Raw genomic sequence first — 26,918 nt, 5'->3', positions numbered from 1 at the left:
TCTGCTAGTGTTCAGAAAGCATTTTTCATCAACTCAAAACTGGTCTGAATGTATTATGATCATTATGGTTTTGTGTCCTGTTTTCATCCTCTGAAACAGTTTAAGATGGCACAAGAATTGTCTGTTTCTTAAAGATTTGAAAGAATCCCTGTATGAAACTTTCTGGCTCTGGTGCTGTACTTAGGCATGGATTACTCGGCACACGAATGTTAATGGGAATTATATTTTCAGTGTGGATTGTATTTTTCATCATTATAACGTGGCCCTCATGGTCAGTCTCATAATAATGTGGAGATGGTTTGGAGGGACTGGAGGCAAGGGGAAAAAGATTAATTATCACAATGACCTGGACACAATAAAGAGGGTCCAAGGTAGTAGCAATGAGGAGGGGAACATGAATTAGATATAGAAACGGTCTAAGGATAGGTTTCATCCTTCACTTCTCTGAGCAATCAATGTTATAGTCTCTTCCTGCAACCAGTACCTCATGGTGCATGCTTTCCTCTTGTTCTCCAATTGTCCCCTGTTTATAGGTCATATCATCAACTAAACTGTTAGCCCCTAGAAGGAAGAACGTCTTAACATTCTTTTGTATCCTTTCAAGCCCACTCCTGGACACATACCAGTTAACTCCTTGCAGGATTGATTCGTTCAATCATTATGACAGCATGTTGTTAGAATACTGCTCACCAGAATAAGGAAATTAGTATATTATGTGTTTTCTACATTAAAATCATGAGATAAGAAAGGCAGAACTAACCACAAAGGAGTGAACTGAGCCACAATATAAGATGGCATCCACAGCCCTTAGAAGGGGTGGCAAAGGCCATCATTTAAGAAGACTCAACTACTATTAGAATGACCACAAATTCTGAGTCAGGTGCCCATCAATGAGGCCTTCACAACTTAACCCTGATGCTGGCAGTTCTCACGCCCACCTTATTGTCCCACTGACTGGTTACAGGGGGCTGAGGCTCAAGAGACTGGCCTGAAAGGACAATGGCACAAGACTCACCAGGTTGTCCAGCATCCTCATGAGGGCCTCAAACTCGTGCTCCCCCAGCCGGCTCTTCTGCATGGGTCCAAAGGTGCTCCCTGCCCACTGCACAGAGCCCACTTCGTGGGGTCGGTGCTTCTCCTGCTCCAGGAGGATGAGGTTCTCCACTCCCCCAGCGCTGGACAGGGCGGACACCTGCAGCAAAGAGCAGAGAGACCTCAGTTTGTGTGTGTGTGTGTGTGTGTGTGTGTGTGTGTGTGTGTGTGTGTACACATGTCTAGAAATGTGAGCTGCATGTGACTTTTTCCTCCCAGAGGAAACTTACTGGGCATGCACCCATTTCCAGGAACAGAGGTATTAGCAATTTCTTTCTTAGTGTTAGTTCTTAGAGACTACAGAGGAGGAGGAAATCACGCAAATGTTAAACCTTAAGAATAAAGCAATATGGAGGACTCAAAAGTTACCTGGGATACAGACCAACCTCAAATTGTGATTATTTTGCAGGTGGGGTCATACAGTAAGATCAGAAAGGGCTCCAAAGGGGCTTCAATTCTTGTCTGTAATATTTTATTTCTTAAAGAGGAAAAAATCTTAAGTAAAAAGGCTTTTACTTTTTAAATCTGAGTGGTGAATAGTGGGTGTATATTCTATTATTCTTCTGCACCTTTCTCTTTCTCTCTTCAAAATCTCTCCCTCTGTTGTCTTTTTGTTTTTTTGTTTTGTTTTTGTTTTTTTTTAGAAAAAAAGTCACTCGAAAGAAAATAGGCTAGCTTCTCAGGCAATAAAAAACATCAGAGTAGCCTGATGGCCTGAATTAACAGGTCTAAAGGAAGAATTCATCTTCAACAGTGGTATTAGTTGGTCAAGGAAACCCAGAAAAAGGAAATACATGATGTGCTGGTAGTACACAGCCGGGCGCTGTGCAGGAGTCAGGCAGCTTCACCAATGGACTTGGAGTATATGTCCCATCATGTCTCCATGGAAAGGGGCTATAACAAGTGGTGCAGGCAATGGACTCTGGGCATTAGGGCAAGAGGTGTGTGTATACAGCAGGCAATTTTAATGATCCTAAAAAAAATTTCCTAATCTAACTAATCTCCTTATTTCCTAATTCTATATTCATCTAATGGTACATTCTATTTGTTCCATGAATCTGCCGCTCGGACATAATTGGTTATGATTTAGCTTCCAGGGTGAGTCCACCAACAGGGAGAGATGGTGGTTCCTGAGTATTACAGGTAGTGAGCCAGGTGTTTTGTGCTGCAAATCTGATTGATATTTGATATCTCTTGTAAGCCTACTTATTCTAGGAGAATGCTCCAATTATATAAACATTCAGTGTTCCAGTTTTTACTGAAAATAAAAGTGTACAATTTAGCTTGCTGGAAAACATAAGTCTATGAAACCATGAGGCTCTGGGACACACCCAGAGTGTGTTAAATTCACCAATGTAACAAATGGCTCCTACGAGATGTCCTAGAGGTCAGCCAGGCCACCCCTGCAAGGTGACCCCTGTCACCCTGTGAAGTGGAAGGAGCAAGAACACTCATTTTCCATTCCCTCTTCATCCAAGACATGTGTCCAGTGGAAGCCTCCATTTTTATCTTACAAAGATGACTCCATTTCCTGGCAAAAACAGAGACTTCAGTAGGCATTTACTCCCCTCTCCCACCAAAACTAAATGTCCCTGTCCAATATCCCTGGAAGATGCTCAGATCCGTGCCTATTGAGGTAGCCTACTATACTGTTGTCCAAATGTGAGAAGGGTTACAGTGAGTTCATACAGATTGCATTGAGTTCAAACCTCCCTTTTTGTTACGTGCATTCACTAGTTCCAGTTCTGCCCTCTGTTGCTGTATTTTCTAATGCTGAAGTCCTTCACACCTACACTGGGGCCGCACCATGGGAATGCACTCTCAATGGCCATGAATCCCAACTGGTAGATCAATTACTTAGTTCATCGTGGGTCCCTATCTAGCCAAGGCAGGGCTTTAGTCCTGGGACCGTGAAACCCTGACTTGGAGTGCAGACTGTCAGTTGATGTTTCCCTGGCTGACTTGGAGTGAAACCCTGACTATCAGCTGATCTTTCCCACTGACCCTCATTGCCCCAAGAGGCAATGCAATGTAGTGTCTAAGGACATGGACTTGGGACATAGGCTGCCTGGGTTTGAATCCTGGCTCTGCTACTCACTCACTGTGTGACTTGGAGCAGTTATTTACCCTTTCTGTGCCTCAGTTTTCTCATCTGTAAATGAAAATAGTAGGATCTACCTCATGAGTATTATGTAAGGCAATATTCGTGAAGTACCTAGAATAGCACCTGGTACATAGAGAGTGCCACATAAATGTTTATGATAAATAAATTCTGAGGTTTTACTATGAAAGAAACAATATGCCCTGGGGACTAGTCGTTATGGAGGAGGAAAGAATTGCCCACATCCTTAGAAGAGCTGACTCCTTCCACCTCCCTTCCCCGCCCCCCCATTAGTTTCCATGGTGATGGGTAGCAGATGGGGAAGAATTGCCTGAGCTTCTTCCCATCTGCCTGTAAGCAGAGCAGGGAGCTGCCTCTCTCAGCTGGGGATGACCCAGATTCCTAGAACCCCAAACTGATGGAGAGCAATGAGAACACTCTCCCCAAGGTGAATGGAGTAGGCTTTTAGCCTTGAACCACTAAAATGACCACAGCCACATTTGCTTGTTTGCCAAGGTCACTGGGGGAGAAAAGTAGGCCCACAATGGAAATAGAACCTCAGTGCTGGCTGTTCAACTAGAAATGGCCTGGCCAGGGGCTGCAATCCCAACAGCATCTGTCAGCCCCTGGGATCATTCATGCCTTAAACCATCCACACTTCTGGTCTAATCTTGCCTGTTTTGCTTCTATACCTTCCAGCTTCCTCTCTCTCTCTAGAAGCTTCCCTGTTCTACAAGCTGGGGAAAAAAGCCACTGGAGCTTTTCTGGGGGGTATTTGGCTCCATTGCCTGATGCACTTTAACAAGGTCACATCGAGTCAGTCCTGACTGAAAAGAAAGGGACAGCAGGCAGGGCCAAGAGAAGCAGCTGGGGCTGTTGGGGCCAGTGGTTGACAGCTCTGCGCTTTCATCCCCTCAGCTGCTAGACAGCCATCCTGCCTTTGGTTAAACTGCACAGAGGCCATTTCTTAGTGTGGAGCAGTCTTCACCATGGGGGGGGGGGGGATACATGGGCATCTCTCTCCATTCATTTTAGGTCCATGCTGTCTTTGCAAAGTGATAAGAGCTATTTTCTCATGGAAGCCTCTTCTTCAGCAGGAAGGTGGGGAACTTGTAAGAGCTCAGATATGGGGGGAAACAAAGTGGGCATATCAGAGGCTCTGCCAGGTTCTAATGTGAGTCATGGGACAGAGCTCAGGGCCAGCATCTCTGGTTGGGGTAGGGAGGCCACTGCATCTGAAAGGTACTGCCTTGATCCTGGTTCTACCTTCACCTTCTTCAGTTCTGACCACTGCTGTTTGGGGGGTGGGGAGACTTCTTCTAACACCTATTCATCATTGTCTTAATAACCTCTCAACTTAGGCCTTTAAAAACCATTGAGAAAGGTGCCACTTGTAGTCTCCACCTGGGATGCTTCTGGGATTGTCCCATTCTTCCGCCCAACCCTCAACTCCCAAGACAAAGGCAGGCCTTCTGTCTGTGGCACTGCTCTGCCTAGACGGGCCAGAAGAGAGCAGACAGGAGACCAAAGGACCTTGCAAGGAGCTGACTCATCCTGGAGCAGTTAGCCTCCCCTTGTGTCAACCGAGTCCTAAAAATACCATCAGCAACACCTCTCCTTGTCTGAAAGGCCCCATCCTCACAAGGACTCCACAGGCCCCATGTCTCCAGCTGAGGAAACATAGGCTATGGAAAGCAAGTCCCTGACCCAAAGGCACACATCCCAGAGCTGGGAAGGTTGAAGTCCATTCAGCTTGCAAGGCCACCTTCCTCACCCCTGACAGCTTGCCACACTGAAAGGAGCATGTGTTTGGGTTATCCAACATTATTTTGTTAACTGGCAGAACTATAGGGTTTGTGCTTTCCTATTGCTTCTCCACCGATTCCTCTAGGGGGCCCATGATCACTGACACTCCCCACCCACCCTCTATCCCATCGCTTACTAGTTAGGGGAACTTTGTGATGGGCTCCCTGGACATTACTTTGGGGATTCCCTGGTGTTCAGGCTTGCCATGTCAAACTTCACCCTGGCCTGCTCTCCACTTCTCTTTCTGGGCTGGACCATGTTAATAGTATTTGCAAACGACACCCTCCAGGCAAAAAAAAAAAAAAAAAAAAAAAAAAAGACCTACCTAAGTGGTGTCTATTTGGCATAGCTAGATGTTACAGTTATACCCCAGGTAGGACCTAAGCATGGTAAGAACTTTTATATGCCCTATTATGGTTTCTACCACCATCCAATTGATGGGCCTACAAAGTTCCCTGCCCTGAGCACTGACCCTCAAGAGGTAGGCAATCGTTGTTAGATAACAGTGATAAATATTTTAAAGCTGCAAAACTGATTCTAATTGTGAAACTTTAGAAGGATAAGGTGGTTCCAAGGCAGAGAAACAGGGCAAGGCTTTCAGATGGCTGGCTCACAGGACTCCTTAAATCACAGCCAGGGGGGCCTGCGTCAGAGGCACTCTGGGGCCCACTCCCCAGAGGAACTTGCTCACCTGTATCTCACATGCAGCCTGCAGGTGGAAGACCTTATAAAACGCCTCCTCCACGGTGTCACCTAGAGCAACCACTCCATGGTTTCTTAGCACCAGGATCTGCAGAGGAGCAAATGGCCAATTAAAACTTCAAGTCTTTTAAACTTTAGTTAAGAAGGAACGATTTTTCATTTATTCCAGATCAGTTTCCATATCCAATCCCAAAGCACCCTCCCCACCAACTCCTTGCTCATTCTCTCCCTACAAACATTCCTAGCTACCCCACATGTAATATTAACCCGAGGAATCATCCCTAAGAAATGGAAGATGCTTTGTAAAACTGAGACTAGGTAGCTTGCTGGATTTCTTTGGGCAATACCTGGATTTTTAGGCTTTGGAGGGCTTAGAAATCTAAAAAACTGGTGTCTGTTAAATTGAATGAAATTACTTGATGTCCAATATTAGGGACTAACCTCAAAAGCAACCTCTGGATCCTGTGACTTGGTTGACTTGGAAATCAAAACCCAAGGGGGTGGCTCTCTCAAGAGGTGGTTCTGAAGAAACAGGTGAGTCATGTCACCTCTCTGGACCTCAAGTCTCCTCTCCATGAATTCGGTGATGTCCTGCCAGCTCTAAGACCCTATAGCTCTGTGAAAGAAGCTGTAGTGACCTTCTACTCTAACTCTCTGGTTTTACAGAAGAGGAAACAGAGGCCTAAAGAAATTGAAAGTCTCCCAGCTAGTCAGGGGCAGAATCCGAACTAGAACCCAGGTGTTTTCACTGTTGGTGCAATGTTTGTGAGTCAGCCAGGAGCAGGGAGATAAAAGGGGTGGTGGTGGGGGAGAGAAACAGAAATTAATTTACACTAAGAGCCTGACTCCCCAAAGTTCAGATGCAGAAACTGTTCCTTGGTTAGTTTTATCTTCAAGAACTCTCTGAAAACAGATGATGCCCACTGAGTAAGAGGAACACAGATCGGTGTGTTGGATTTGTCCTTGCAGACCTCGGCTGAGGCCTAGTGGCCTCATCATCACATTCTCTCTTGCTGAATGAAAACAGCTGGAGTTTTTTTCCTCTCAAGGGAAACAGGAAGGGATGATGACTCTGGCCTCCAAAAGACTTTGTAGATAGCAAATGCCCCATGTCTCAAACTCTGACAGCATTTCATAGATGTGAACATTTCCTCCTTCTCCGGGCATTGCTAATGAGGCATTAGAGAATGTCAGGAGAGAGTGGCAGGGATTTCTCCTCTGTGTCAGAGATGGGAAGACAGGGGCTCTCAGACTGGAAATGACTCAGGCAGTGAGTGCCTTTTGAGGACAGGAACAAGCATCCATCAGCCCAGGCTCCGTTCCAAAACTTCCTGTACTAAGCTGGCCACCCCTAATTATTTGCTGTTAAAATATAGGTCTTTAGATTAAAAAAAAACAATAGTGAGATTCTGTTTCTATCAAGTTAGCAAAAAAAAATGATAACAAGTTTAGGAAGACTAGGAAGCAGCGTCTCACATACCAGATGCTGGGGAGGAGAGGGCAATTTGCCTATATGAAGTAAGAGTTCTAAAATGTGCATCCCAGGCATTTATCCTAAGGATGCAGTCTCAGGCATACACAGAGATTTAAATGAAAGAATTTTCATTGCATGTTGTTCACATCAAGGAAAAATTCAGGGGAAAAAACCCTCCAAATGTCCAACTACAGAAGACTGTTAAGGTAAAATGGTGACACAGCCATTCATATAATGAGGTATATTTTAATAATTTAAAATAGTGATTTAGAAAATAATAAAACACAACGGTATTTACTGGATATTGCTAAGGGAGAAAGGAGAATATATTTTATGATCCTAGTTTTATAAATATATGCGACTATATTTCGAGTGAGCACCAAAACCTCAGGGTAGTGGCATACAGAGAATCTTTTTTCACTTTTTTGTATATGTGCAACTTTGAAACATTGTCCACTGAACACGTGTCACTCATGATGTAGGCTTTTGACAATCCCACCCCAGAGCGTCTTCCCGGAACAGCTGAGCAAACCTTGCAGGTGGGTCCAAGGCACTTCTGCAGGCTGATTCGATCCGCTTCCTGCTCCATCCCACCATTGAAGTCATAGTAGGCCATGTCCCCCACCAGCAGGGCATTGTGGGAGACAGGCAGGAGGCCGCACTTCATGGCCGACACCTTCAGTGAGACAGTGGAATGGTTAGCACCTGCAGCTCCCCTAGCTCCTCTGTCACATCTGCGCTTTCCTCAGAGTGGCACAGCCAGACTCTCCTCTGGGGACTACTGGTAGAGGGAGTAAGCCCCCAACAAAGGCACCACCCTCTGCCTCTGCTGCACCTGATTGGGTCTGGCTTTCTGCTTTCTCTGATGTCTTTCCAGATTTCCCAAATCTTACCATTTTGATAGCAGCCATGTCAATATATCATTTTCTAAAACTGCTACAGAGAATGCCCTTGAGAGAGCTGGTGCTGCTGCCCACTCCCAGCTCTTCTCTTGTCCTAGGACTCGGGGAAGAGGCTGGGGTGAGGCAGGGTCCAGGGTCCTCTGGGATGGGCTGGTGGAAGTCCTCAACCTTGAGGTCAGGGCAGAAACAGGGAGGCTCACTAAGAAGCCCCATCTTACTCGTGACAGGGCAATAAGAGCACCAGGGAACAGGGTTAAAATCCATGCCCCACACCCTGCCTTTTATTAAAAGCAAGGGCATGGAGAGATTTAGGAGAGCTTCTTGCCTTTGTTTCACTCATTCTGCCCCATGAGTAAGCCTGCAGAAATGGACACTCAGCACACATATATCATTCAGTCTTGGCCCAAATTCTGGAAAATCTGAATCCTCATAACTAGTGTACTTGGTAGAAAAAACCCAAGGCCAGTGACAAGTCTGCTCTGCCCCTGTAGGTATGAGGCCTCGTAGTCAGAAAGATGGGTTGAAGGCTGGGGAAACATCCAGAACTGGTTGGTGGTTGCCTTTCCAAGTGACACTGCAGTGTCTTAGGTACACATGGGGAAATTACCAGAGCCCTTGAACGGACAATCTGATACTTGAGGGTATCGCTTCTACTCTTTCCTGGTTTTCCTTGCTGCAATCCCAGCTCTCAGCCTACCTTGGGCAATGAGGAGTGGACAAGTCCAGGTTCCCACTGTATTATCTTTTATCAAGATCTCTCCTTACTAGAGAGAGGGGCTGGGGGCAGGCGTCAGCCCTTAGTCCAGTAGGACTGACCTGAACAGAAACTCAAGAGATGCCATTACCTGGGTCAGTAGTGCTTGTGTGTGTGTGTGCAGCAGGGTGGGGGATGCAGTAGAGCAGACATTACACATCTTTACCTTATCTCCCCAAACCAAGACTTTGGTGCTTAGAAAAATGGAGAGGATTAGTGTCCACACGTTGGGTGTTCCCTCTCCTCAACTTGGCCTGAGTTCCAGGAAATCTTTCCAGAACTGTTTTTAAAAAACAAGACTGCCACCAGCTTGGGGGGCTTAGGTCTTTCCTCAGGGAGAACCTCAGAGAAGCAGGTAGCAGGGGTCTGCCGCCAGCCTCAGGGTCTGAAATGCCGGCCTAAGGAGTGGACACTCACGGCTGCGGTGGCTGGCGTGTGCAGGTGGATGATGCAACGCACGTCGGGTCTGGCTGCGTAGATGGCCGAATGCAGACAGAAGCCCGTGGTATCCACTGGGAAGCAGCTGCTGCCCTTCTCCACCACCTCTCCCAGGATATTCACCTTGATCTGGGCCAACAAAGAAGAGAGACTGATGGCCACAGGGCCGGCAGAGGCCCTCACAAGTCTCCCTGCCCGTGGGCCAGCACACGCCTACCCACTGTATTTCAGACATTCCAGCACACCAGGAGCTAGGGCTGGGCTTGGTGTTGGGAGAAAAAGAGACCTGGTTTCTGCCCTCAGTGAGTATACAGGCCAACAGGCAACATGGGTGATTATAATTCAGCAGGAAAAATACTACAGCAGAGTTTCTCAAACTTTACTGGGTATAATAATCACCTGGAGATCCCATCAAAATGCAGATTCTGATTCAGTAGCCAAGAATGGGGCCCAAGAGTCTACATTCCTAACAAGTTCCCAAGTGACACCCAGGCTGTTGGTCTACAGACCACAACTTGGGTAGAGGGGCTAGAAGACAGTCCATCACAGAATTCTCTAGAAACAGATGGAAGGAGTGTTTGATCCCAGTAAAAGAAGGAGATCAGAGAAGTCTTCCCAAAAGAAGTAATATCTGAGATGTTTTCTTGTTTTTTTACTCTTTACTTTGAATTTTTAAACATACACAAAGGTAAAGAGAGTAGTATAATAAACATCCATTTACTAATCACCCAAAAGCTAGGTCTTAAGGGACAGGTAGAAACTAGTCACTGGTCTTATAATATAATCTGCTTCTGATGCCAAGGAGGTAGTAGGTGTCATGGCTAAAAATCACACATTCATGTGATGTGCGCACACACACACACACACACACACACACACACACACCCCTAATGGTGGCTCTGGCTGGCTCTGCACACAGTCAGGCTGTGGTGTTCCCTGCTTAGCATAAACAGTTTCACGGAACATCACCACTAGAGAAGGTCACTTTGTGACACAGCAAGACAAAAGACTATTCCTTAATCATGCTTAAGCATAGACAAAAACAACCCTGTGCAAGTACAATCATGTCCATACCTCCTCCTGGCTAAGGGGAAACCCTGGAGCTTCTTTATCAATGGCAGCTTCTGCCTCACTCCAATCCCCCACTCCTGCCTCACAGAACTGCCCCTATGCCTGACATTGCAGTATCCAAGGCAGCAGCCTCTTCTTAGCACCAGCCAGTTGTCCTAAAGTCACTTCTGCACACAGCTGGCAGGGTACGATTGCTACACGGAAACCTGGCCACATCACTCACCTGCTTACAGTGCTTCAGAGGCTCTACACAACCAGCAGAATAAAGCGAAAGCACCATAACAAGGCTTTTGGTGCCATTTATCATCTGGTCCCTGTCACCATTCCAGCCTCACTAATATGTGAGCCAGACGCAGCCACTCACTGTCCTCCCAAGTGCACCATGATCTGGCATGCGTCTGGCTTTGTACGAACTGTCTTCCTGCTGAGGACACAATTGCCTCTGCCCAGCCCCTCCCTGCTGTCCCGGTCTATGTCTGCCTATCCTGTGGTTTCCTGGGGACTCAGTTCATTCACCACTGGGTCAACCCAACTCCTTTGCCCCTCCTGCTGGGGCTCCCTAAGCTTCCTGCTATAGGAGAGCATTCTTCACTCTGAGTTTACTTGCCTGCTCCCCCACTAGGCCACGAATGACTTAAAGGCAGAGCCTGTGCCTCCTTGTGTCTTTGGTTCCAGTCTGACTCAACCATGACCTTGTTAGGTGGCCCTGTTCAAGTCACTTACCTCCCTGGGCACCAGCATCCTCTCTTCCCTGTAAAGTGGCCTTGGCAGTCCTCATGGTCCTGCCCTGCCCAAATACACTGTGACTTTGTCGGCTGGCTCTTTTAACTGCAAGCCTGGACTCAACATGTGAGAGTGTGTCAAGGCTGGCAGAGGCCTGGAGGTGGCACCCTCTGGCCTCGGCTGTGCAGCACAGATGATGTAGCCCCCCGCAACCACTGGCCCTCTTCTGCTTGTAAGACAGTCCTTTCTACTGTTTTCCTTCTCCCACCCAGGAATATTTCCTGATCAAGACCAACTTCTGGAACTTTCTTCCTACTACACCTAAAAGGAGCAAGAGAACCAAAAGGGGTCCCAGAAGCTATCTCGAATGGCACCAGCACTAGGCAGGTCTTGCAGAGTGCTTGAGAGAAAGTACTGGCTGTTGTTCTAATATATCCCCGAATCTAGTAAGGCCTCCCCACTCCCAGCCTTTGGGGTCCAATCCCAAGCATAGGAAGACCCCGTGCCCATCTCCTCCATTTCCTCCTCCTCCTCCTCCATCTCCTCCTCCTCCTCCTCCCTCCGACTGTGCTTGTTGCCTGCACCTTGCATTTGGTCTCTTGGTTGGGTTGTGCTATGGGTATTCTGCTTCAGGGCCATGTGTCTTCTCTGGCCCACCAGACTGCAAGCTCCACAAGGAACAGGACAACAGCAGCTAATCTGGAGATGGCCTGTCACTCTAGGCTGCTGTTGTTTCAACCAGGAATAGGCAGTGAGATGCCAGACTGTACTCACCAGGCTGGATGCGGTGACTTCACTACAAGAAACTCCCTTAGGGCTAATCAGGAAGTGATCCTGTTCCTTGCTGACTCTCAGCTGGAAGGAAGACACATGTTGTCAGTGGCAAGGAGAGAGAGGGATCATTTCCAAGGACTCTCTGCTTGAATCCTCTCTTCCCCTGAATCCACTGCGTCTAAAACTTCCTCCCAGGAACCCTTATCTCCCTCCAGCACATGAGAGATGAAGATGATCCAGCCTTTATTTGGAACTGGGGCAATGGACCTACAATAGGAATCTCCCAATGATCAGGGGTAGCCCTAGAAATAGGCTCCAGGAGTTCCTAGCTCCTTATCTAGAGAAGTGGCCACGAGTGACCACAATGGTTAGAAACCTTGAAAGGGCTCAGTGCATGACCATGCCAACAGCAGGAGTTCTCCCTTCCGATTTTGTCAGGGCCACACACAGTGCCCACCCCACTCCACGATGCTCTCCTCACCGTAACGTAGGTGTCGCTCAGCTGGGCCCAGCCATAAAGGTCTAAGAGACGGTACACGCTGCTGATCTTGCACCGCATGAGCCGCTCTCCCTTGGCCAGGTTCAAGGTGTCAGCTGTGTGGAGGTCATTGATGGGTGTCATCATGGAGAAGTCTGCAGGGAAACAGGGCGGGGACAGGGCAGCTCTCAGGGTCAGGGCTCCTGTCTGCCCCCCTTCCTTCCTTGCCCTAGTCCTCTCCAAATTCTCACTGGCACCACAACTGCACAAAACTTCCACAGGCAGGGAATTAAATATTCTTTGACTCTTACCCAGGGGGAGACTGTCCATAGAATGGATTGTTGTGCCCAAGTAAGTCTTCTGCTTATTCAGATAAAAATGGCATTGCTTTTGGTCAAAACTCATGGCCATATTCAAACCACAGAATGGAGAGTTCTCAGAATGCCAAGCCTACAATAAATCCTGAAGATGGACACTGAATAAAAGCAGAAGTAAGTTTCTGAGCAGAAATAGGGATATATTTTATCAACTAGTTTTCATGAAGAAGTTCCTAATCATTAGACCTGCTATTATCATATTGTTTAAACTATACCATGTAATATAACTTCTCCTCTGCTTTAGAAACAGGGAAAATTAGAAAGCCAAGTCAGGCAGGAAGTCAATTCCTCAACCTTTTCTGACAAGTCATAAACTTCCAGAAGTCAGTATGGCTGGCTGAAAGGCTTCAGGCCTCAGGCAGGCCACATCTTTTCCCCTCTGGATGTGCAGTCCCTTGGTTACTTATGGTTCTTTCTGGGAATTTGGAGGGATGTGGAAAAGATTTGGAAATTGGCCTAGAAGATTTGATGGTCCTATCCTCAGGGCACCCAAAGGGTCTAGGAGGTGATGTCCAGTCTATCCCACTAAAAATGATGACTGCTGCCTGCACACCTCCAGAAGGCATAAGAGGGTGTCTGAGACCAGCACTTCTGATTAGTATCCAGAAACCAATAAAAGAATCAATAGGAGAGGGTTCTGGCTTAAAATGATGTCTGGCTGGGAGCCTCCTGATGCTGCCTCTCCCAGCATCTCACTAAAAACTTTAATGGATTCAAATGCCCTTTAGCAGCTTCCACCATCTCAATAACCTCACTACTACACAATGTGATATATGTCCTATATCAGGTTTGCCATTAGTTGAAATGATGAGGTTGTTTGCAGAAGTGAGGGTGGATCAGGTGCTGTTGGGCCTATGTAAAGCAAACAGAACCAACCTCAAAACACCCCATGTCAGGAATATGCCCCCAGAAAGCCTGTGACCACCAGAGGGATACCTCCAGGGCATGTGTCCAGTAATCATGGTTGACAGAGAAAGAAGTGGTCCAAAGGCTCAGCTGAACTGGCAAAAAGAACAACAAAATTCTAAAGTCAACAATTTCTAATTGGAATTGACCAGTCTGGGATCCTTTCTTCCTCTCTGCGCATTCCCTAGACAAGCAATTACCTCTTTGCTTCATCCCTAGCAGCAAGAAGGGAGGGATATCAAAAGCAACCCTGCCCCCATATAAAGCCAGGCAAGAGGGGCTATCCACAATTTCTTGGAATCCTTGTTTTACAAATGACTGTGGAGTCCCAGGGATGGCCAGGAGGCCAGAATAGGTCTAAAAACATGCCATCACATCTTCCGTGTCCTGTATCAGTGTCCCCCTCCCCCACTCCATGGAGCTTTGCTGTAAGGATTATCCCACCCACAGGCCCACGGTGGGAGAAGAGACCAGAAGCTTCCACCAGCAACTCAGAACCTCTGCTCTCAGGGTTTTAAGAGAAAGAATGCTTGTTCTGACCAGCCTCACAAAAGTTAGGATACTGAGTGCCAGGTTTATGACTTAGATCTAACCAAGCCATTTACTCAAGGGACCTAAGAAAACACAGAAAGAGATGAAAACTCACTAACCCCTCTGGGAAAGCGAAGACTGAAGGACGCACTATTGCAAAAAAAAAAAGAAACCAAAATAAAAACACAGAACCACCACAAAATTCTAAGGCAAATGGAGCTGGACAAAGAACAACCTATCTGTGCGTGAATTCATGACTCTTGGAACCTCCCCTGTCCACAATCCCTGACTCAGATACCCTGGACATAGACTAATCAGATTTTCAGGCATCCAACTGTCTTTCTGACAGATGCTGGCCAGTGAGGCAGTGAGAATTCTGGTCAGCTCTATTTCTCTCCCAAAAGAAAGAGTATAAGGTCAGAGACATGAAAACGATGAGAAAAAATAGGATAGCTATGGAAGACAAAGACCAGAGAGTCAGCATACAGATAATTAGCATCAATATAACAGAAACAATTTCTGAACTGAAAAAGAGACCTGTGTAAATAAGTTATAAGGATTTACTACATGCCAGAGGGAAAAGTCCATGAAGGGAAAAAGCCTATAATTATATGCTTCCTGACACATTTCTGGAATACAAGGATAAGGAGAAAAAATGCACAAACACCTACAAAAAAATTTGGGTTACCTACAAGGTAACAAAAAAATAGCCTGTTTCAAATTTCTCTGCTATAGCAATAGATGCCAGAAGACAATGCTACAGGAGGTTTACTAACAAACAACACTAAAATAAAGTGACATAAAGCAGGTAAAAAGAAAAGAGTCACCAAAACTATGCCCAGAAAATGTAAACAAAAATAAACAGAGATCATAATACTATTATCACAATAGAAATCAGGGAAAGCACATCCTTTTGGAATATTCATCCTTGGCACCAAGAAGGGAGGTATAACAAAAGCATAAGGACCCCAGACAAAGCCAGGCAGCAGAGGTCACTGTTGGGAGGACCATTGTATACATTATCCTACATGAAATAAACCTATAATTCATAATGAAGCTACAGCTATAAAGAACACTTTTGCTTTGGATACCGTTTCAGCAAGGTACAAAGCAAAAGCCATCAGAAATACAAAGAGAAACGAACGCTAATCAAATATACAGAGGAAAACAACACAAATCTCACTTTTTATAAAATTGAAAATAATAAATGAAGATACAGTTTAAACACTATGCCCTAGAGACAGAATCTACATATCATTTAAAAATGATATTAGGGCACAAAGAAAATCTCAGTAAATCCCCAACATAGACATTAAATAGGCCACATTACCCAAACACAATGCAATAAAATTAGACATTATCAACAAACCTTTAAAACAATACAAACTAAACCACTTGGAAATGAGAAAGCACACTCCCGGACAGTTCTTAGAATACAAATAAATCAAAGCAGCAACTGCAAACTATCTAGAAATTAACAATAAAGGAAATACTGTGTCAAAATTAATGAGGTAAGACCAAACTTACATTCAGAGAAAAAAAATTCATAGCCTAAAATGTCTTTATTATTGAATTAGAATGAAAATAAAGTATTCATTTTATCCTATTCCAGAAAAAAATATAAATATCAAAATAAACCAAAGAAAACTTTTGGAAAATAATTAATGAATAGAAAAACAAAATCAATGAATTGGGAAGCTTGAAAATTAGTAGAACAAACACATAGATCCAAGAATTGGCTTATGCAAGATATATGAATAAACCAACATCTGGATTGGCTGTAAAAAGACAGGGGGAATACACAACACCAGAAATGAGAATGGGATGTCATCTCGTCCACAACTGAAAGTTTAAATGGTAGAAAGATGGTACATTACTCTAATAATTTTGAGACTCCCTATGAAATGAATCATTTATTTAAAATATATGGCCAAAATTTACTCAGGACGTAGCAAAATGAATTTTTTAAAGACCCTAGATAAAACTGAGAAAAAAAAATGTTATCAAAAATGTCGCCTATCTGGATGGCTTTACTAGTGAATAATAAATCTCCAAGGAAGAGAGACTTCCTATCTTATTTAAATTCCATCAGGACAGGGGCATCTGTGTGACTCAGTTGGTTGAGCATCCAACTCTTGATTTCAGCTTCTGGTCATGATCCCAGAGTCCTGGGATCAAGCCCCATGTTCAGCTCCACACTGAGTGTGGAGCCTGCTTAAGATTGTCTCCCCCTCAGCCCCTCTCCTCCTCTCTAAAATAAAAACAAATAAATAAATAAATGCCATCAGGACAAAGAAAAGTGCAGGGATCACCTGATTTATCTTATGAAACTATAGCCTTAATACCAGTACTAAATGAGGACTGCACAAAAAGGGAATTTCTGACCAATCTCATGTATGAATATGCAAAATCCTGAATAAGTCTAGCAAATCAAATCTAGAAGAATATTTTCAGAAGAATGCATCAAGACCAGGAATGATTGATTTCAGGAATGAAAAAATACTTCAATATTCAGAAATCTATTAATATAATTCATCACATCACTAGTTCAAAGAAAGGAAAGTCAATAAATGCCCAAAATGCATTTTATAAACTCAACATCCATTTCTGAGAAGAACCCATATTGAACTAGAATAAGAAGAGATTTCCTCAACATGATCACAAACTCAACTCTTCGGGTAAAGGGTTTCTATTAAAGTCAGAAACAAGAATGATTATTCTCTAATCTATTATTAAACATCGTTCTGAGAGTTCTAATGAATACAGTGAGAAAACTGGAAAAAGAAAACAAAGGGTAAATGTTGAAATGAAGGATTAAAAATGAACATCATTTGCAGGTCATGGGATTTTTTTTAAATATACAAAACCCAAGAGAATTAATTGAGAAACTATTAGAATTTAAGAGTTCAGCAAGAAGCTACTTTTCTGGTACTGGTAAGCTTCTGGTAAGAAGCTACTGGTGACAGCTATCACCAGAAAAAAAATTGAGTGGAGAAAAAAATCATTTAAAATAACAAAGTTACATAAAATTTCCAAGATAAACTTAATAAGAAATTAGTAGGGACTATATGAAAAGAACTACCAACCTTCTCTGATGGACATTAAAAAAGGTTAAAAAAAAGCAAATAAACAGAAGACATACATCATCTCCGAACAGACTTAAAATTCATTCATGCAAATATTTTTAAAACACCTACTCTGTGACAGCTACTTTTCTAAGTCCAGGACACTACTCTAGGGTACAGCAGTGAACAAAGGATACAAATATCTTTTCTCCTGTGGAACTTATATTCTAACATAAAATTGTAAATTTATAAATTCTTCACCAAATGAATCCATTCAATACAATCCCAACCAAAATCCCAAAAGGGAATTTTTGAGGTAGATTGGCGGAGGGTGGAGGGGGGGTGGGGGTGGTGCGGAACATGACAAATTCTAAAGTTATTTTTAAGAATAAACTGGCACAAATAGTTGAGGATTTGACAAATAAATAATTACGGGTATTTGTCCCATGAGATGATAAAACATGGGAAAGGTGTTTCTGAGTGTGTAACCAAAAGCAGAACACACAAAGGAAAGTACCGACAGATTCAGAATGTGATACAATTCTGAATTGTACTACAATTTACTACAAAAAGAAAATCACCCCAGTATGTATATGAAAATATATCCAACCTCATTAGTAATTAAATAAATGCACATTAAAACACAAAGTGCTATTTATTGCCTATCAAATCAAAAAGATGAAACGAATGGCATAATACTACTATGCACAGATCAAGGTGCAGGAAATGGGCATGACTGCATTTTTTGTGGGAATGTAAATTGGTTCTTTCTTTCTCCAGGGAAATTTGGCATTATGCATTAACATCTTCAAAACATGCAAATTCTTTAATCCAGCAATTCTACTTCCAGCAATCTGTCTTTAGAAAATAGTCATAGAATAAATCGAAGAATTTATTGCATTGTTGTTCACAACAGCAAAAAATTGTAAACAACCTAAAAGTCCAAAAATAGGAAATTGGTTAAATGAACTATGGCATACTCAGCCATGCCACAGAATATGCATACCTCCACCAAACATTGTATTACAGAACCATGTTTTATTATGTGAAAAATTAGTCAAGATATGTTAAGCTATCAAATTTGCATATATAATGTGATTCCATTTTTGTTTTCTTAATTTATCTATGTTAAGAGAAAAAGAGAAAAAGTCATTTCTTGGTTGTAAGAACACAGTACAGTGATTTTTATTTCTCTTTCTTGAATTATTTTCCTAATTTTCAGTCATATTCCTGTATTTATGCTGTTGAGGGGAAGTATTTTTTAAAATTTTTTTAATGTTTATTGATTTTTGAAGGAAAGAGAGACAAAGTGTGAGTGGGGGAGGGCCACAGAGAGAGGGAGACACAGAATCCGAAGCAGGCTCCAGGCTCTGAGCTGTCAGCACAGAGCCCGATGCGGGACTCGAACTCATGAACTGCAAGATCATGACCTGAGCTGAAGTCGGACAATTAACTAACTGAGCCATTCAGGTGCCCCAAGTATTTTTTAATGTTTGTTTCTTAAAGGTTGTGGGCAGAGCTTCAGAGACTAGGAAAATGGTTTCATGCCCAGCTCTGGATGTGTGTGGCTCTTGTCTAGGGAGTCAGGTTGGTCTGTCCAGCGTGAGACTGAGACACTGGCTTCAATGGCCTCCTCTCATCCCCACGACCCCATCTGCAAAGGAGTGGCTCCAGGAGACTGAGGAAAGAGCAGCCTGAGTCAGGGCCTGCTGCTAGAACACAAGGATTTTTCTTCGGTTCTGCACCTGTAACTAGAGTAACAGGGAGCAGAATCCTCACTCCCCACTCCTGGTCGCTCAAGTAGAGGCCATGTAAGGGACTTTGAGCCGCAAAACTCTTCCCTTCATGCTAATCCACTTATGAGGGGGACTGGAAGAGTCACATAGAGGCTGCCCTGCCTCTCACAGCAGTGACACCATGTCATCCCGTCCCCTCCCCCAGCAGAATGAGAAAAAGGTTTTCCTGTAAGTCATCCTCCCCATTCTATTTCTGGGCATCAGGAAGAATTCTTCTGTGGGTCTTTAAATCCAGCAGCCTCAGAAGCAGAGCCAGGTACCTCTTTGGCTGGTCCCCCAGGTCTGCAAACCCAGTTGCACCACTCACTCCGTAGCCTGGCAACCAACCCTCTCTTCCCCGCCCCACTTCCTCCACCTCTGCTCCTGGCAGCTCCCCAGCTCCCCACATACTCATGGAAGATGTTGGGAAGACTGCGTGGGAGGTGCTGGCCATGAAGTCCGCGATCTGCCGCAGGGCCCAGATGTTGGAGGAATTGTTCCCCTTCTTCATCTGCTCCTGGATGAGGCCTTCCAGCTCCTCCCTGAAAGACTGAAGCAGGCCCCAAGGCGCTGGTCCCCCCAGTGTGTCTCATGCAGGAGACTGAGGGCCCCTCTTCCAAGTGCCCGCCCCTATCCCTGGCTCAACTAGGCCAGGGCCACACATGGGATCCTCGGGCCCCAGAAAACACTGGGGGTTCCACAGGTACCTCAGGAGACCCCCCCCCCCAACTGCTGTTTGGGAAGCAAAAAGATGTCCCCTGCTGTGTTCCCTTTGCCCTATGAACCGTAATCCAGATTCCAGGTCCTTCCTGGGTCTAAGTGACAGTCAAGACACACTCCCCATCACCCACCTGGACTTCCCCTACCCACCACCACAAGACTAAGGCGGCTTCACTTTAGTAATTGAGACATTTTAAAAAGAAGAACTGAATGAAAAAGTGTGCTATTGTCCCTGTCCAGTAGGCATGCCTATGGCTCTTCTAGGCCTCAGTTTCCTCATATATGGAAGGATTTGCTGTCCTCCCTGTAGCTTCCATTTCTGATGTCCTATAACTCTAAGCCTGGCTTTTCAGACCATAACTAAGACATGCCTGTCCACCAGGTGGCAGCAGGGAACACGCAGGAGGAACTAGGCATTGGTGAATCTATAAAAGGACAGAAGAAACATGACCTCCTCATGTCCTCATTTCTTGCCTGGGAATAGAGTCCTATCCATTCAGGCCCCAAAACTTGGGTTGGTACTAACTCTGCCACTCCTACCACACCTGCCATCTCTCCTAGTCACAAGTTGGAGTTTTTCCATCATCTCAATGCTTTTAGTACCTGCCATATTCCTCCAGGCTCCTCACGTAGACACCTGTCACCTAAACCTCAGGACCATTACCTCAACGCTCCTCTGTGAGGTCTGAGCATTCACTGTGTGCTCTCAACCAGGGTCCCACACAGCCCACTACATGTCCTGGCCCTCCAAACCCCGTGGGGACTGAGGCAAACCCCCATCCCAGCAGGCACCTGGAGATGCCAGCTCCATCCTGAGCTTCCCAAGCCTTAGGATCATGCGCTGTTTCCTGAGGACCTCACAGCTCTTGTGCCCTCACCCTCCCATTCCACAATGCTCTGCTGCCCCCACCCCCCACACCACCCAACCTGCATCAGCCTCCCACTCAGTGGTCCATTAGGTCCATGCTTTGTTCTTCTCAATGCACCACTTGTGGAAGGATGAGTTCTGTGTCCATGCCATGCAGGTACCAACTGACCTCAAGTCTGGGGCCATGGTAGGGTGATCGTGACTTGCCCTCTCTTGCCCGGCCCATATCTCTCTGTACCCTCCACTCTCTCTACCTCCTGGGGCTTCCAGACCCTCTTCACCTCTGCCCCATACGTGTCAACCTTCTTGCCCTGACAGTGAGTTCTTTGTGCTGTTCAAATATGGGAGGCCCGAGCCTTCCACATGGCGCCCCCTGCTGGCCTCTGGTTTATACAAATACGCCTGTTAGTTCAGTGTTAGAGCTTTGGTGGAAGCCTGGAAACTGAGGCAGGGCTCCTGTCTTTCATACCCACCTCCTCCCAGTACCAAGCCAAGCCATCTGCACATAAACCAGGTTTTGCCATCCACCAGTGACTAGGGAGAGAATTAAATCCAGGGCCAGGCCCGTCAACGGGCTTAAAATTGCTAAGACGCTGAGCAAGTAGGAGTTCTATAGCTTTCAGGTTCACCCAAATGAATACGAGTTCCCCTCTCCCCTCCCTCCTTCTCCTTCTCCTCTCCCACCCTCCTGGGGCGGACCTCGCTCACCGGGCTCTGCAGGATCATGGTGACGCGCTTCTTCTGCTCCATCAGGTTGAAGTCCTGTCGCAGGTCAGCTGCGCGACCGCGAAGGCGCAAGTATTCGGGGTCGTCCTCAGAAAAGCGGTCGAAGTACTGCTGCCCCTGCGGGGGCGGGGGGGAGGCAGCCTCTGGGACGGTATCTTCACTCATTCTTCTGGTGGGTTTACGATCCACTCCTGGAAACCTACAAAGAGAAGAGAAGAGGGTGCTCCCAGTCGTAGTACAGTTTTCTAAAACAGAGGGGCTGGATTCGGTTGTATTCACACGCTGGAGGTGGCTATTTCCAGTAGGGTGTAAGCCAAGCAGCGGTTTGGACTGCAGTGCGCCGGCAGCTGCCTATCTATAGGGGGCGCTAACACATCATCGGACCAAGCGAAAATATGGCAGAGGCTCAGGCGTCTACCACCCTTCCCTCACTAACCTGCCCGGCTTAAACAGCAACACCCCGGTGGAAGTGGACAGTTTGGAATCCAGTGTGAGTATGACCTGCACATCTTTTGGAGCATTTCTATGATGCATATCTATATAGTGTAAACCTATATATTGGGAGTTAGTACTTACTAAAGTACTATATCTAGACCTGATCCCACGAATGAGGACTAGGGCAGCCTTAGGAGAGTTGGACTGGGACCCCTTTTTAAGCATGCTTTTTTTTCCTAAGGTCTGAGGGCAAATATAGGAATGTCTTCTCTTACTATATTGGAGCCCTTCTGAAGAAGCAGGCTCTGCAGTTCCAGCCTCTACCTCCCAGCTGTGGGACTTTGGCCACAGCAGTCTCCCTTTGTGTGTCAGCACCACTAGGCCTTCAAATCAAGGTTATGCCCCTTCAACACTCAGGCCAGCCTTACAGAGCTCTAGCCTTCTCCCTGTTGTGTGATCCCCTTCTCAGCAAGAGGGCCTTAACCGAGCAAGAATTAGCTTCTGAACACGAGTAGAGAGATGCCAACAAAAGAGCATTACAGGGGATCAGGACACTGGCTTTCATCCTTAACCTGCCCCTCTCTCACTTTACCTCCATGGGCTCACATTTGCATTCCATGAGGAGGTGGAATGCTCTCTTGTTCCCTCAGAGCACTCCTGCCTCCTCATCCTGATCTCTTCTTTCCCTTTGGCCCATTCTGTTAGCCCAAACCTTGACCTTCATGACAGCCAGCAGCTCATTACACAAGAAGCCTTGCTGACAGCTAGTAAAGCATATTCTTGTTGTCGGTGAGCTGTATGTGACTTCTTCCATCTTCTGTCAGGCCTCTACCCTCCACCTTATAGTGTCTGAGTGGGGCAGACAGGATGAAGCATTAGGTAATAGGTAAAGTGGGAATTCACCCCATCAGCCCAGAACACTCAGGTGATCTTTCTTCCTCTCCCTCTTCTTTCATTTTTCCTTCCTACCTTCGTTCCATTTTTCCCTTCCTTCCTTCCTTCCTTCCTTCCTTCCTTCCTTCCTTCCTTCCTTCCTTCCTTCCTTCCTTCCTTCTTTCCTTCTTTTTCCCCTTTTGGGGAATAGCAAATGGCAAAGTTAAGGGAGGGAACATATGCAGAGTCCCTTAGCTTATTGCCTGAACCCGTGGCCTAAAGCAGTGGTTCTTAAACTTGGGTGCATGTTGAAATCTGCTGGGAAACTTGAAAAAATACTGATATCAAGGATTTTCATGTTATTAGTCTGCGGTGTGACCTGGACATCAGGATTTTTAAAAGCTCCCTGGGTGATTCCAATAGGCAGCCAGGTTGAAATACCACTGGCTAGATGTTAATAGTTGTACCATGTAATGGAAGGTATCCATCCCAGGTGTTGGCCATTTAGCATGCCAGCCAAAGATGGCACAAAGCCTCATCTTCTAACACTATTTCCAGGTGCCACTTCCCATGACTATCCACGTTCCATCCCCCAAGCCCAGTCACCACCTGCCACCATACACTTGACCTGGGACAGCAAGAGTGCTCTAAATGCCACCACAACCCGCTTTTACAAGTTTGCCAAACCATGACATCTCCTCTTCTTTCACCAATTAATCATTTCCTTATAAATGCCCTCATCAGATCTCTCCCAACAAGCATCATGCCTACCAGTCCTGTAGATGAGCTATTTGCCTGCAATGGATGGAGTATGGGGAAGGCATCTTCCGGAAGTGGCAGCGAAAACACCCAAAAAAACAAAAAGCATTCTCTAGAGAAAGATTTGTAACGGATTTGGCAGAGTGCTAGAGTGGCTGATGTGCTTCGTAACATTCAAGCCAGATTCTTCATTTAAGTAGAGAAAGTGATTGAGTCCATCATGGATGTTTCTGGTGGGATTAGCTATGGACTAGAAGCCAGAGTCTGCAGTATCACCCCCCCCCCCCCCGCCCCCGTCATTCTCTAGCTGCATAGGCTTGGGCAAGTAGTAATTTCCCTCTTGGGGTCTCCTCTTGTCTGTCTCTAAATGAGGTAGTGAACAGAATGAACTCTGGAGCTCCTTCCAGCTGTACACCATATGGAGAGAGACAGATTCGTATAGAAAAGCAGAAGGATGGAGGATCTGGATTTCCGGAGCAAGAGACCTTCCTCGTGCATCCTCATATTCTCCCCTTCCCCCTGGGGCCTCTCCCTCAAGCCAGATGCCAGAAGAGAAACATCTGCAAAGAATACACATGACCTATTGACATTTGCCTTGTAGGTTCAAGTCAATCCCTTGAGCATAGGTTGAGTTAAGAATACTTCACCTCCACCACGCTCTCAGACAGCCTCATCCCTGCAACTTGGGCAGTAAGAAAAGGGACTGCAAGGACAAAGACAATGGGAGTGCATCAGAGCTGTGCACACACGCAGTCACCACCCAGACTCTCCTGGGCAGACAGCACTGCAGACATTTTTCCAGAGGCACTGCCCCACCCTTTGTAATTCTCTTTGGCATTTTTGTAGCCCCAGTTTTTAATGTTATTTTAAAAACAAGCAGCCTTCTAATGAGTACAATGGATGTGCACATGGGGATGAGCTCCCTGTGTTCCTTATGACTCCAGGTCCCACCAGAGGCTGACCCTCTTTCCTTCCCCTTGGAGTGGCTACATTCCCAGGAATGGGTCTGTGAAGGCTTGAAGTAGCATTATCCTCCCTGAAGCATGAGGAACAAAAAAGTTCAGGTTCTGCTGGACAGGAACCCATATCACCATGTCCCCAGCCCTGCCTTCACTTCTCAGAGCCCATCCCAGAAGGTTACTCCAGAGATGCTCCAATGGGACTGGGTTAGAAAATGGAAGCCCTGACTCCCTCACCATGACAACAGGGGGCAGAGAAAACCACACTTTGACTTTGTGAACCAGAGGCATTCTTTTGTGCTCCTTCTTTTCCTTCTAAAATGTTACATAGGTGACCAAATTTACGTGCAGTGTGGTTTAGTGGTTAAAATCAGGGACTCTAGGGGCGCCTGGCTGGCTCAGTTGGAGTAGGTGACTCTTGATCTTGGAGTTATAAGTTTGAGCCCCACGTTGGGTGTAGAGATTACTTAAAACTAAAATCTTTTTTTTTTTTTTTTTAAGCATGGACTCTGGAATAAGAACATGATGAGTTCCAATCTTAACTGTGCCACTTATTAGCTATGTGATCTTGTTGGGCAAGTTACCTAACCTCTCCGTGCCTCAGTTTCCCCATATACAAAATGGGGATTGGAACTATTTAACCACCTCTTTAGGCTGTTTTGAGGATCTAGATGAGTTAATGTATGTAAAGAACTTAAAACAGCACCTGGTGTATATCGAGTGCTCTTAAGCATTTGTTCTTATTATGTGTTGTTTGGGGCTAGAATCATTACAGCATTAGGAACTCAAGTAATGAGAGGCTTATGATTCAACTGTAAACAGGTGCATATCAAGTATTGTAATTATATGTTGTGGTCCAAAAAACTAACTCAATCTTGAGCTGTATTAACAAAAAGAACATCCAGAAAAACACTGATGAGATTGAGTCGTTCTCTGACCAGAGAGTGGGAACATGTCAACCTGGAGATCACAAAAAAAGAGGATAAGCAGGATGGTGACCATCAGAGGCAAGCGCTTGTTGGGCCAGGTGTGACATCATAAAGAATGTATCTGGCCTTTGTCCCCAGTTCCTGGCACAGAGCTTCAAAAAGCCTTGAGATTTCTAAAATATCCAAAAAACATGAAGAGGGTCTTTTGTTATTCATAATGAGTCCATCTCATCAAACCTGAATTTATGCTAATGAGGTGACTTATGGCGGGCCCTTAGATGTTTCAAGGGAGGGACTGGCCAGCAAGAAAGACCAAGCACATGATTAGAGGGTTGGAACTTCAGCCCCATTCCCAACCATGGAGGACAGGAGGGGAAGGAGATGGAGTTCAATCAAGTGGCAGATGATTTAAACAACTATGCCTAGTACTAATAAAGCCCCCGTCCCCAGTGGTGCCCCCCATTAAAAATCTCTGGACAGCAAGGCTTAGAGGAGCTTCCTGATTGGTATGCTGGGATGGTGAGACACCCAGATTCTACAAGGAGGGGGCACGGATGCTCTGCACCAATCCCCCACCCTCCCCATGTTCTGCCTTATGTATCGCTTCTATTTCACTGTTCCTGAGTTGAATCCTTTATAGTAAAACTGTAATCACAATTATAGTGAGTTCTGTGAGTTGTTACAGTGAATTAGAGACTAAAGAGGGAGCATGGGAACCCTCAAATTTATACCCAAGTAAGTCAGAAGTACAGTGGCAGAGGAGGGGCAGAGAGAGAGGGAGACAGAGGATCTGAGGCAGGCTCTGTGCTGACAGCAGAGAGCCCGACGGCAGGGCTTGAACTCAAGAACCGTGAGACCATGACCTGAACCGAAGTCAAATGCTTAACTAACTGAGCCACCAAGGTGCCTCAAGTGTGGGCAATTTTATTGGTGACCTTGCCCTTTACTTGTGGTAGTTAACCTGTGTGCCCTTTAACTCAGTGTAGTGTCAGAATTGAGCTGAATTGTAGGACACCCCATTTGCATCAGAGAATTGGTGGCAGGACAGCACCAGGTAACTTCTATTTATGGTTCATTTTCATTCCCAGGACGCTTCCATAGGACAGATGTTATTGTCACAGTTTTACAGATAAAGTGAATTGCAGAGAGGTTAACTAACTTGCCTGAGATCACACAGATAACAGTGAGGTCAGGATTTCATCCAGGACTGTCTCTGGCTCCAGATCCTGCATTCCTCCACCCCAGTTGTCCCCAGATGTCTGTTAGGCTGCCATGTGGAAGAGGGAGGAAACTGATTCCTTAGAGACTCCAGGGCCAGAATTAGGTGGGCAGATTTTAGCTGAGGGTACAAGGGGAAACTTTGTACCAGCAGGAGCTCCTCAGGAACAGGAAGATGGGACAGGCTGCTTTGTCAAGTGGTGTCTCTCTCCTTGGAGCTCCGTGACTACAGGATTCTGTAGAGGGGCTTCTGCCTCTTCCAAGGGGATTGCACTAATGACCACTAAAGTCCTTCAGAGTTCATGGGAGCTCTTGAGTCAGCAGGATTAGGGGAGTTCGTGGCAATGACTTGGGAAACTGGAAGCTCATCCTGGTGAGATGACCTCAACCAAAAAGCCTGCCTCACTCCCTGTCACCCCCAAAAACTGCTGACAAATTACCGGGAGGCTGGACCAGCCTTGT

The 26,918-nt window shown here is 45.7% G+C and overlaps 1 protein-coding gene across 3 annotated transcripts in view; it reads right to left on the bottom strand.

Annotated features, from left to right (window-relative positions):
• The window catches only part of ADD2 (adducin 2), a 42,212-nt gene extending 20,764 nt beyond the window's left edge, over positions 1–21,448 (bottom strand). For 2 of the 3 annotated variants that reach the window (XM_086700900.1, XM_086700901.1), the window contains exons 1-8: positions 21,257–21,448; positions 19,381–19,519; positions 12,319–12,470; positions 11,838–11,918; positions 9,249–9,398; positions 7,708–7,851; positions 5,691–5,789; positions 1,016–1,192 (exon numbers count right to left, since the gene is read on the bottom strand). In XM_086700900.1, the coding sequence (XP_086557026.1) occupies positions 1,016–1,192; positions 5,691–5,789; positions 7,708–7,851; positions 9,249–9,398; positions 11,838–11,918; positions 12,319–12,470; positions 19,381–19,519; positions 21,257–21,448 (1,134 nt within the window). The remainder of the gene's footprint in view (positions 1–1,015; positions 1,193–5,690; positions 5,790–7,707; positions 7,852–9,248; positions 9,399–11,837; positions 11,919–12,318; positions 12,471–19,380; positions 19,520–21,256) is intronic. The other variant, XM_025932436.2, reaches the window with a different exon arrangement.
• Positions 21,449–26,918: the final 5,470 nt, after the last annotated feature.

The sequence above is a fragment of the Puma concolor genome, chromosome A3 (genome assembly GCF_028749965.1).
Source record: "Puma concolor isolate L17-30 chromosome A3, mPumCon1.1.hap2, whole genome shotgun sequence".
NCBI lineage: Eukaryota > Metazoa > Chordata > Mammalia > Carnivora > Felidae > Puma > Puma concolor.
This window is presented reverse-complemented; position numbering and strand designations above follow the sequence as displayed.